At 37.6% G+C, this 12062-nt stretch overlaps 2 protein-coding genes across 2 annotated transcripts; both read right to left on the bottom strand.

Annotated features, from left to right (window-relative positions):
- Positions 1–841: 841 nt before the first annotated feature.
- On the bottom strand, positions 842–1744 carry LOC142639371 (uncharacterized). The gene has a single exon (XM_075813565.1). The coding sequence runs from the start codon at positions 1742–1744 to the stop codon at positions 842–844; it is 903 nt and encodes a 300-aa protein (XP_075669680.1).
- Positions 1745–6254: 4510 nt separating this feature from the next.
- LOC142639035 (receptor-like protein EIX2) lies at positions 6255–9598 on the bottom strand. Its single transcript, XM_075813125.1, has one exon. It carries the CDS (start codon positions 9554–9556, stop codon positions 6485–6487), a length of 3072 nt encoding a protein of 1023 aa, XP_075669240.1. The 5' UTR covers positions 9557–9598; the 3' UTR covers positions 6255–6484.
- Positions 9599–12062: the final 2464 nt, after the last annotated feature.

Genomic DNA, 12062 nt, shown 5'->3' on the forward strand with positions numbered 1-12062 from the left:
TAAGAACTGAGTAAGTCACCGTCATCACATGCATCATTATCAGACTAATCCATCGCTTTGCAAACCCCAATTTTCTCATCATTGCATCCAAATATGCCCACTCCACTCTGTCGTACGCTTTGCTCGTGTCGAGCTTTATTGCCATCAAACCATGTTTTCCCCTCCTTCTTAGGTCAATGCTATGCGTAGTCTCGAATGCTGCTATCACATTATCAGTTATCTGTCTTCTTGGTACAAAAGCACTTTGAGACTCGCTAATGACTTTAGGCAGAACCTGCTTCAACCTGTTAGCAAGGACTTTTGCTACAATTTTATATAGGACGTTACATAGACTAATTGGTCTAAATTCTGATTTTTTTTTGGGGGAGTTGACCTTAGGTATAAGACAAATATAAGTTTCATTCCATCCATTTGGTATGCAACCATAATTTAGAACATGAAGAACAGAGTTTGTTACACTATCTCCAACAACATCCCGGTATTTTTGATAGAAGATAGGAGACATACCGTCGGGGTCGGGGGCTTTGGTAGTGTGCAATTGATGTAGTGCTTTCCTGACTTCCATCGCACTGAACTCCTTAAGGAGAGAGGCATTCATATCTGCCGTGACCCGCGGGTTTATGGCTCCCAGGCTAGCAGCAAAAGAGGATGGGCTTGCTGTGCTAAATATGGAAGAAAAATGCTTAAGGACTTCTCTCTCAATATCTTCCGGCTGGTCATACCACCCCTCATCCGCCCCTCGAAGCCCTTCAATCTTGTTTGTTCTTCTTCTTTGATTTGCCGTAGCGTGGAAGAATTTTGTGTTCCGATTGCCGCATTTAATCCAGAGGGCCCTGGATCTCTAATTCCACATTACCTCCTCCCTTCTGAGAGTCTCGTTGATTTCCTTTTTCAATCCCTGAATTTCCTCCGCTGTCTCATGCAAGAGATTCAAAGCCTCAAGCTGTCTAAGCCGATCCTGTTTCACCTTCAGAACCTTATTCACGTTCCCATAGACCTCGTAATTCCACCTCCGAAGCTGCCCTTGGCAATTTCTTATCCTATCTTGAATATCAACTTCAGCCCCCAAAGGATCCCAAGCCCCTTCAATCACCTCTTTACATCTATCATCTCTGGTCCACATTGCCTTAAATAAGAATCTCTTCCTCACTTTTCTTTTTGGTGGAACCTTTTTCCTTAAGAACAAAGCCAGTAGGCAGTGGTCCGAAGTTGCCATTGAAATATGATGGACTTGCACTTCAGAGAATCTCGCAAGCCATCCCTCATTGGCCACCACACAGTCCAATCGAACAAGAGTCCGTTGGTCCCCATACCGATCGTTGCACCATGTAAATCTGCTACCAACAAAGCCCATGTCATGAAGCCCGCAAACACTCAAGCAGTCTCTAAAACCCCTCATCTGATCGACATCACGTTCTGCCCATCCTAATTTTTCATCGGGGTGGATGATTTCATTAAAATCGTTGAAGACCACCCACGGCATATCACACTGATTTTTCAGTGTTTCAAGCAAACTCCATGAAATATTTCTTTTCCTCGCATTTGGGTGCCTGTAAAACCCTGTTGCCCTCCATGGATTCAGCCCCTTATCATCGTACACCACCACGTCAATATGCGAGTTGGAGCAACTCTTAAAACGGATGTCCTTTCCCTCCTTCCAAATCATTGCCAACCCGCCGCTCTTACTGTTACTTGGTACATCAATCCCCTGAGTCATCTCCAACTTTCTCATGAAACCCTTCATATTGCTGAACTTGCTTTGGTCTCCATAAGGAAAACCAGGATCGGACTTTTTGATTTCACCTTGTCAGTGAGGATCCGAATTGCCGGGGGTGATCCAAGGCCCCGACAATTCCAAGCCAAGGTGCTCATTGAGCTCAGCGGCGCTGCTGCGCAGCCGCCGCCTCTCCACGATCCTTATTGGTTTCCTCTTCTAGCGTGATATTTGTTTTTTCCTCTGTTTTCCTTCGTTTCTGCACTGGCTTATTTTTTTCAAGTTCCTAAATGGGTATAGGACCGGTTCTCTTACTGCCCAGTTGGTCCAAGCCCATGCTCTCTTCTTTACAGTAGGCCTGCCTCGCAAGTCTCTTCCAGTGCCCATTTTCGGGCCCAGACTCTCAGCAACCCAGCCCAGCTCGTCATTAAAACACATGGCCATTAGGCCCTTTACCTTCTCATTTTTATTGGGCTTTCGTCTCCTCTTGGGCCTTCAGACTTTAGCGCCAAACAGAAATTGAAATGAGGATCTTCCCCCTGTTGAGTCCCCATCTCCTACATCATATCTTCTACATATTCTTTTTGAGTTGTGGGCTCAATCAAATTTTTCTTTCCTTGGAAAGGAAAGATGCTCCCTGTGTTTAGCCCGATACCACTGTCATTCCCCTTTTCATGATTGTTTCCTGGCGTCTGGTTTCCAGGATCAGACCCTTTTGTTTCATCCTTTGTGTTCCTGCTCCCTAGGCCGTTTACCGTTGACCCCTCGTCACCTCCCAGCCCCCTGTCACAAGTGGCGCATGAAGGTTCTTCTCCGTTAGCTTTCCTTCGTTGCCACCATGTTTGTCTCCCATACTCGGCCCAACTCTATGTCCACCTTTTCGTGCCTCGCTCCCAGACCTTTGCGACACCTCCCCTCTCAACCACGGTCCATATTGGAGGGTTGTTTGCTCCGTTTGATTTTCTTTATCCGAGGCTTCAGCACAATCCCTCAGGTCGTGGGTAAGAAGACCGCATCTATAGCAGAAATTCAGAAGTCTTTCATACTTAAAACTAATCCATCTTTGCTTGCCACCTTCAATCTTAACTTTCTTTCCTCTAATTAGCTTCTTAGTGACATTGATCTTCACTCGGACCCTAAGGTACTTTCCCCATTGGACGCCCGAGTCTGATGCATCAACGGACATCACTTCTCCTAAGGCGGAGCCTATAGCCCAACCTGTCTCACTGGTTCTGCTCTTTAAACCTGAACCCAAAACGGAGATTGCCTTATAGTTATGTCCTTTGGAACTTGCTCGCCTTCAAACTCCTTTAGCAAAATCAGTTGCTTCTCACAGCTCCAAGGACTCATTTCCTTGATTTTCTTTTTATCCCGACCGTCTCCAAACTCGACTAGATATAACTCATCGTCTATCTCCGTTATCTGAACTCCCTTATTGGGTTTCCAGAGCATTCTCAAAATTTTTCCGAAGCGCTTCCAACGCTATACTTCTGTGCACAAGCACTTTCATCACGAGACATTTCTTCCCTATTTCCTTTGCTGCTTCCGTGCTATTACTCCCCAAAGATATACTCACATCTTCCTCTTCCGTGAAGGAGAGTTTTTTCCATAACTCTTCCAGCTCTGCCGTCATTGTTGCTTGACAAGGCTACCACGACCTCACTAAACAGGAGGCCACAAACACTCTTGCAAGGGGACCTGCAAGACTCAACTGCGTCTACATGCACTAAGCACGAGAGCACAACTAGGAAGATTTCCAGTTGGAATAGGGACCGACGTGCATGGGAAAAAGGATCTACGTTCATGGCTCGCAGGAAGTAAGGTATTCATTGGATACACAACAAATACTTTTATTAGTGGACCCAAATGGCCCATTTATGGTCCAGGAAAACCCAACTAGATTCTAATTACAAAAGGCCCAAATAACACAAGTCTTGGAAGAAGAGGGCTAAGAAGGTTTTGGACTCAAAACTAGTGGGCTTCTTGGGAGAGACTTCAACAATGCAGAAAAGAAAGGAGGATCCTTGAACAACACACCCAGAAAGTTCTTCCAAACACAGTAAACTGATGTCACCTGAAACTGTTAAGCTTGAACTGTATGTCTTGAGCTTGAGAACCCACAATCTTGAGTTCGTTAGCGTCACACTTCACTGCTTAGTGAACCATAGATACTAAGGTCGTGTTTTTGAGTGTACGTTATGATTACAGCCACATATATAGATGTGCTATTACAGGATGATGGAGCAAATAGGGTGGGTCAAGTTGGCATGAGTCATGGGACCTGCCCCGTAGATTACAACCTCATAGCTCTTGGGATTTACTCCCACAGTCTGTGTGTACATAAATTTATTAAGGAAAATATTCACGTCTACTATTTTATATAAATATTTATAATTGATGTGAAAATGTACTTATTTTTAAAATATGAAAGTGAATGTGAAAAAATGGATGTAAACAAGTGAATGTGAGGATATCATTGCCCAATTTATAAAAACCCAAGAAATTGATAGAATGAAAATAAATCCAAGCAAGCCCCAAAAGAAAATGTTACACAAAAACACCAACTTTAAGTGAAAAAGGTAACTCTCCAATGTAGGAGAAAAACATTGATGCAAATTCAACAAGTCTACAATAATAAAATAAAGATTACAATACTCAAGTTCATGCTTAAATTTTATTTAAAAATTCTCACAACCAAGAAGGAATATTTGATTTCTTTGAATTTTTAAGCATTTCGGAGCTCTGATTTCGAAAAGGTAGGTATCTAACACTAAAACCAGTATTAGACTTCCCATTGTTTCAAATTTCTCCTCTCATGACCAGAAGCCACTCACCATCTTTATCACACTAATGCCACCACAAGAATGAACAAACACACCACACCACCCCAACGCCACCATGAGCACTACCAAACACACTACACTAGTCGCCGCACTACTATCAATGTGTCATTCTTTCCCCCAATTAATAGCGTCATGCACAAAGATCACCATCCGAATCATCAGCCAAACAGGAACCAAAAAATAAAATCCACGAACACACAAATAATGATGTGATGTCTTACTAAAGTCCTCATAATGTTTTACTCAAAAAAAAAAAAAAAAAAAAAAAAACCGAAACAAAACAAAACAAAAACAAACAAAAAAGTCCTCCTAATGTTATTATATTTATTTTATCGTTACTGATTTACTCACTCATTTCACTTTCCTGTACTCCTCAAACACAAAAATTCAAAAGCAAACCACTAGCATAGGAGTACTAACCTCACTCTATATTTGTAACTTATGAGATATATTCCTATACAATTTCCCTTACTAGTCGTCCAGATAAAACTTAACTGAAGCCTATATGGTCTCTTACGGTGTCATTTTGATTATAGGATATTACAGTTTTTAGGACACCGGGACGTGTCATTAGGCTATTTGCTCCATGTAAAGCGAGTTCTCGGTAATTCTTTTTTCTTTTCTTTTTCTTTTTTTTTTTCCTTTTTTTTCTCTCATTTTTACTCACTTTCTTTCTCTATTTCTCTTTCATTTTCTTTTTTATTCAACTCTTTTTTCAACCTTTGGCTATAACTAAATTGAAATATCTCAGAAGATTGGACATCTCTAACGATCATTTTACTAGCATCATGTCGCATTTCATGCAAGACCTCAAGCCTCTAAAATCTAAATACCTATTACTTGAAATCAAGTGCATTACACTTTTAGAGAACCCGCAAAGTAGTGAGTCTTGCTAGTCCAGAAATTAAGTAGAAAGACTTATGCTGGCTATGGATGGTGGTACTGGTATGCAAGCTAAGGAAACTCAATACCTCTGGTTCTTGGCATTAGATTCTATGTTGTCCACATACATGTTGGGACAAAAGGCTGCAAATTTGGCCAAAGAGAGGGAAATTCTGAAGAACTTTTAAGGACTCTACTCTAGAAACACCTCTAGCCATAGCTAGCTAGAGATCAGTCAAGCCAGTTGAAAGACACTCGAAGCTTAATTATGTTGTATATTAGTTTTAAACGATCAATGGCTTGCCTGTTGGAACCATATAAAATTTGATTTTACAACCTATACGGATTAAAATGATAGCTCGGACTGTCGTTAACGTTCATATGAAGAAACATCATATTCCCACATGTCAATGGAGTGGATATAGATAACAATATTATTAACAACCAGCTCAAAGATCATTTAGAAAACATCAAAACATTGATTGACAACATGAAATGATATTCGCACTAAATATTAAGAATCTTAATAAAATTTACACGGCTACCAAGTTTTTGCATCTTGGAACCATATAAAATTTGATTTTACAACCTATACGGATTAAATCGATAGCTCGGACTGTCGTTAACGTTCATATGAAGAAACATCATATTCCCACATGTCAATGGAGTGGATATAGATAACAATATTATTAACAACCAGCTCAAAGATCATTTAGAAAACATCAAAACATTGATTGACAACATTAAATGATATTCGCACTAAATATTAAGAATCTTAATAAAATTTACACGGCTACCAAGTTTTTGCCTGTTGGAACCATATAAAATTTGATTTTACAACCTATACGGATTAAACTGATAGCTCGGACTGTCGTTAACGTTCATATGAAGAAACATCATATTCCCACATGTCAATGGAGTGGATATAGATAACAATATTATTAACAACCAGCTCAAAGATCATTTAGAAAACATCAAAACATTGATTGACAACATTAAATGACATTCGCACTAAATATTAAGAATCTTAATAAAATTTACACAGCTACCAAGTTTTTGCCACAGCACCCCTAAGCTTGTACTCCATGCGATCCAGGAATTGAAAGTACAAAATTCTCCATTGCTTGTTTAAAAGTAAAGGACCCCATAAAACCCAAAAACCAACAACAAATCCAAGTGCCATGCTCACGTATAACCAATCCACTTCAAGTCCACCCGTATCCTTGCTACCTTTGTTTTCAATGTTGGGGTTTACATCATTCAAAGTACAATTATCAGTAAGTGGAGGTCCACAAAGTTCATTTCCAATAAAACTAGAAGCATTAAGGCTTTGAAGTTGAGTGCTTGAAGGAATTTTGCCAATTAATTTGTTGTTTGACAAATTCAACCGACTCAAAAAATTCAAACTCGACAAACTTGGAGGAATTTCACCTGAAAGTTGGTTTACAGAAAAATCAAGAGATTCCAGTGATCTCATAACACCTATACTCTTAGGAATCCTTCCAGTAAAGATATTAAATGACAAATTCAATGATTGTAATCCTTGGAGACTAGTCACTTCACTGGGGATCTCTCCAGAGAAATTGTTCTTCGAAAGATCTATACTTTTTACTAGCCCAAGAATGGTGCCATACTCAACAACTCGCCCCTTCATCACAAGCAATGCACTTTCAAATTTCTCATATTCATCATATCCCATTGAGAAGCCATATGAATAAATGGCAATGTTTGAACTGTTAGTTGTGGTCATGGCACTGAAATTCATAACACATGTAGGTATGCCTCCAAATAGCTTATTATGCGAAAGGTCCAAGATTTGGAGTGAAGTCAGAGCACAAACTTCTTTTGGCATAAGACCATGAAAATTATTTGAGCGAAGGCTGAGAATCATCAAGTTTGAAAGTTGTCCTATCCATGAAGGCATGCTTCCAACAAATTCATTTTCACCAATATCAATGGTCACCAACTCTTTACAATTTTTCAAAGAGGATGGTAATTTTCCAGAGAATTTGTTGTCATATAGGTGTAAATACGTAAGATCAATCAAAGATCCAATGGATGCTGGAATACTACCAGTGAAATTATTGCTTCCCAAATTTAAGGTAGACAAACTTTGCCACATTTTCCAACAATCAGCTATTTCTCCTGATAAAAGATTTTTTTCAAAATCGAGATATTCCATTTGTTTGGGCTCATTCATCTTGTAACACAAAAAGTGAGATATAGATCCAGACAATAAATTGTTCGAAAGGTCTAATATAGTCACATTTGAGGATATAAGAGGTAACGAACCTTTGAAGCAATTTGAACTCATATCAAATGTTGGACGAAAAGAAAAAACCATTAGAATATTTGGAACCTCTCCATATATCAGATTGTGAGACAAATTTAGATATCCGAATTGAGAAGACAAGTTCCAAAACAAAGGTGGAACTACATCTGAAACATTGGTGTTGGATATATCCAAATACCAGAGACGCTTTTGTGAACAAAGCCACGATGGAAATTTTGGCCCTAAATTCCATGATCTTAATCCTAACTGGTACAGTTGAAAAGGAGGGATCCAATTGTGGCTTACTTCTAAAGTAAGTTGATTTTCCAATTGATTTTGAGATGCATGAAGTTGTGTTAATCTTGTTAAATTGGCAAAATGAAGTTCAGATACAACTCCCTCCAACATATTGAAATCAATATTTAGAGACTCTAATTTGGAAAGTTGTCCAAAACTATGAGGAAGAGTTCCATTCAATTGATTTTCTGCAAGGTCCAAGAATTTCAAAGATGAAAGATTTTCTATAGACTCTGGAATTGGGCCTGAAATTGATGTATTCCTTAATGAAAGTTGGACCAGATTTATAAATTGCCCAATTAGCTCATTAGTCAAATGACCAGAAAGTTGAGCTTCAGTCAAGTCTAGGATCTCTAGTCCATTTGAAGCACATCCCGATAAACTTTCTAAGATTTCAGATATGTCTTGACTCAATTTGTTGAATGACAATTCAATTTCCTTTAAGTTGCAGAGATTTCCCAACGATCTTGGTATCTTTCTTCCAAGTTCATTGAATGACATGCGTATGCTAATGGCAGATGTTAGGTTTGCAATAGAGCTAGAGATTGTACCTTGCAAATTATTGAAGGCAAGGTCCAGAAACTCAAGACGATTAAAACTATACAACCAATTGGGAATTGAAGAGTTGAAATTGTTAGAAGATAGATCAAGATGTACAAGAGAGGTCATGTTTTGGAGACCAACAGGGATTGGACCTTGCAAACCATTGGCAGCTAGATCAAGAGAAACTAGATTATGAAGACCAAAGACCCATGATGGAATCAAGTTGTTTTTTACAAAACGGTTTGCTGAAAGATCAAGGGTGGTGAGAGATGAAAAGTTAATACTGGGTATGGGTGGGATGAAACCAGAAAGGTCGCAATATGACAATCTCAACTCTGACAAGGAAGGGATTGTGTTTATCTCCTGTAGCCAATCAGAGGCTTTGCTAAGGTTTACACCGCTCAAATCAAGGTGTTGAATTAAAGGAAGACCAGAAAGCCATTGAAGGTTCATGACATTTAAATCATTATAATAAGCACCTCCAAGATCAAGATAGTGCAAATCAGAGAGATTCCCAAGTTGATGAGGAATCAATCCCCCAAATCCCGCACAGGAGAGACTAAGATATCTTAAGCTCCCCATTGAACCAAGGAATTTGGGAATTTGAGTATAATGGAAATAATTGTTGCTGAGGTCCAAGTAAATCAAATGCTTCAAATCAAGCAGAGAAGGATTTATCTTACCTCCCAATCTTGATTGCTTATAAGATGCAGAATCATCCACCAAAGGAAAGCTTCTGAGACGGAGTTCATGGACATGACCAGTAACGTTGTGGCAGACAACTCCCACCCAGTGACAACAATCTCCATCACCAGCCCAAGAGACAAGCCGGTCTAAAGGGTCTTTAAGATCTTGCTTGAACTTAAGAAGTGCCTGTCGCTCACTTTCTATGCAACGAACCTGATCAGACTCTCCACTGCTGAACTTAGGATTGATAGATGCTATACTGAGCAGCCCAAGTAAAAGGATTAATGTAACGACTCTTATTCTCAAGAAAAGGTCCATGATCAAAGATTTTGTAAATAACAGCAAAGGTTTTTTTTTTGGATAATTGTAAATAACAGCAAAGGTAATCCACGAAAATGCTACTAATGTCATGGTCATTTATAGGAGACGAAGACGCGTAAGTCTTTTTGATTAGTATAGAGACGCGTCATAATAACTCTTTTGCTGAGTTTCTTTCGGCTTTCGGTTTCAATTTCCAGCTGAATTCGGAAGCTTCAGTGGAAAGCATATATACTAATCTTGATAGAGACATTACTGTAAGTCTTGCAGATAGGACCCTCTGTTTTGTGGTTGGGAACGAATTGAAGGTATCAATTTTCTTACCCGCCAAAGTGGAACGTTGATTGGACTAGTTGGAAATTTCATCGCTCATTAATACAAATAATTGAGGTATTATTTATTCGGTGTGTCCTAAAGTTTTCTTTTTTCTTTTTGTGAGAAAAACCTTGAGGTAGAATTGGCTGATTCGTACTAAAACATATAATTTAAAAATAAAAAAAATAAAAAACATGGCAGAGTTGCAAAACAATAATTAATGTTATCATCAAGAAGCCAGGTCAACTTTTAGAAAGTAATTTTATTTTCTTTACCAAATTTTTTCCTTTCTCTTTTTTTTTTTTTTTTTTTTTTTTTTTTTTTTTTTTTTTTTTTTTTTCTTCTTAATTTTCTTTACCATTTCTTCGGAAAATTATTAGGTACTCCCGGAGTACCATAAATGCGTACTCCCTCCTCTCACATGAATAGTGAGTTCCACTATAATTAGTGGGATCCACCATTCATGTGAGATGAGGGAGTACGCATTTATGGTACTCCAGGAGTACACAATAATTTCCCCATTTCTTCAATCATTTGTTGTTTAGAAAAGATTCATTCATCATTGTTCTTGGTAAGTTAAATTAGGATTACAACGGATCACAAAGAGAAGCCATGTCCAACGACAAACATTTGGTAAAATCCTTTTCTTCTAGAAACGAATTATAAAAGAACATTTCAAGTGAATCCATCATCCATCTACCCGTTTTGCAGATTACTACATCTACAAAGGCATACACAACAATAAAACCCATTTTAACAAATCCACCATCCCTGTACCCATTTTGCAAATCTAAACCCATTTTGTAGTTCCATTGACTTTAAAGTTATTTTGCCAAAAGTCTGACTTATTTTAGACGAAAATTTCTTTGATTATAACATATATAAAAAATTTGAGGATCAATAAATTGGAATAGGATCATAAAAGGTAAACTTCATTAGTATATATATGAAATTTGAATATCGTGAGTGTTTTGAGTGATGTATAGAAAACGAATTGCCTAGATTTTTTGGAATCAAAATGATAACTATATTATAATTACCTTTTTTTTTAATAGGTAGGATCATCCAAGTTAATTGAAAATGTGTGATGCTATAGCCCAGAATCTTTCCTAATCAATACTAGTGTGAAGTATGAACAATTCAACATTCTTTTGATGGAATAGGTGACATTGGAGTTTCCTATCGTATACAATGTGTTTCTTTGATATTGTAAAATTTTTTTAGCTAGCTATTGAAATGTCTAGTATGACTAGTTCCAAAAGTCATGTGCTTTACAGTGAAAACGTTAAGTAATTATTAATTAAAATTGTGATTATTTTGGGAAAAATAAAAAAAGAAGTGCAAAATGTTTTGATGTTAGGGGAAATGAAGTGGTGTCCTAGTTGTTCTGTTTATTATCTATTTTAGTGGTTCTGTTCACAATTTGCGCATTGTTTGGTTTTGTTTGAAATTCATGCCAAAAATATCTATGATGAAACTTCTAGTTCCATTGACTTTAAAGTTACTCTGCCAAAAGTCCGACTTATTTTAGACGAAATTTTTTTTGATTATTACTTATATACAAAATTAGAGGATCAATAAATTGGAATAGGATCATAAAAGGAAAATTTCATTAGTAACTATATGAAATCTGAATATCGTGAGTGTTTTGAGTGATGTATAGTAAACTAATCGCTTAGATTTTGGAATCAAAATGATAACTATCTTATTTTTCCTTTTTTTTAATAGGTAGGATCATACAAATTAATTGAAAATGTGAGATGCTCTAGCCCAGAATCTTTCCTAAGCAATACTAGTGCGAAGTATGAACAATTCAACATTCTTTTGATGGAATAGGTGACATCGGAGTTTCCTATCATATACGATGGGTTTGTTTGATATTGTAAAACTGTTTTAGCTAGCTATTGAAAAGTCTAGTAGACTAGTTCCAAAAGTCCTGTGCTTCACAGTGAAAATGTGAAATAATTATTAATTAAAATTGAGATTATTTTAGGAAAAAAAAAAAAAAGCAATGAGTGCATAAAGTTTTGATGTTAGGGGAAAATGACGTGGTGTCCTAGTTGTTCTGTTTAGTATCTATTTTATTGGTTCTGTTCACAATTTGCTCATTGTTTTGTTTTGTTTGAAATTCAAGCCAAAAATATGTTAGATGAAGCATCTTGTTCCATTGACTTTAAAGTTACTTTGCCAA

The sequence above is a fragment of the Castanea sativa genome, chromosome 6 (genome assembly GCF_040712315.1).
Source record: "Castanea sativa cultivar Marrone di Chiusa Pesio chromosome 6, ASM4071231v1".
Taxonomy (NCBI): Eukaryota; Viridiplantae; Streptophyta; class Magnoliopsida; order Fagales; family Fagaceae; genus Castanea; species Castanea sativa.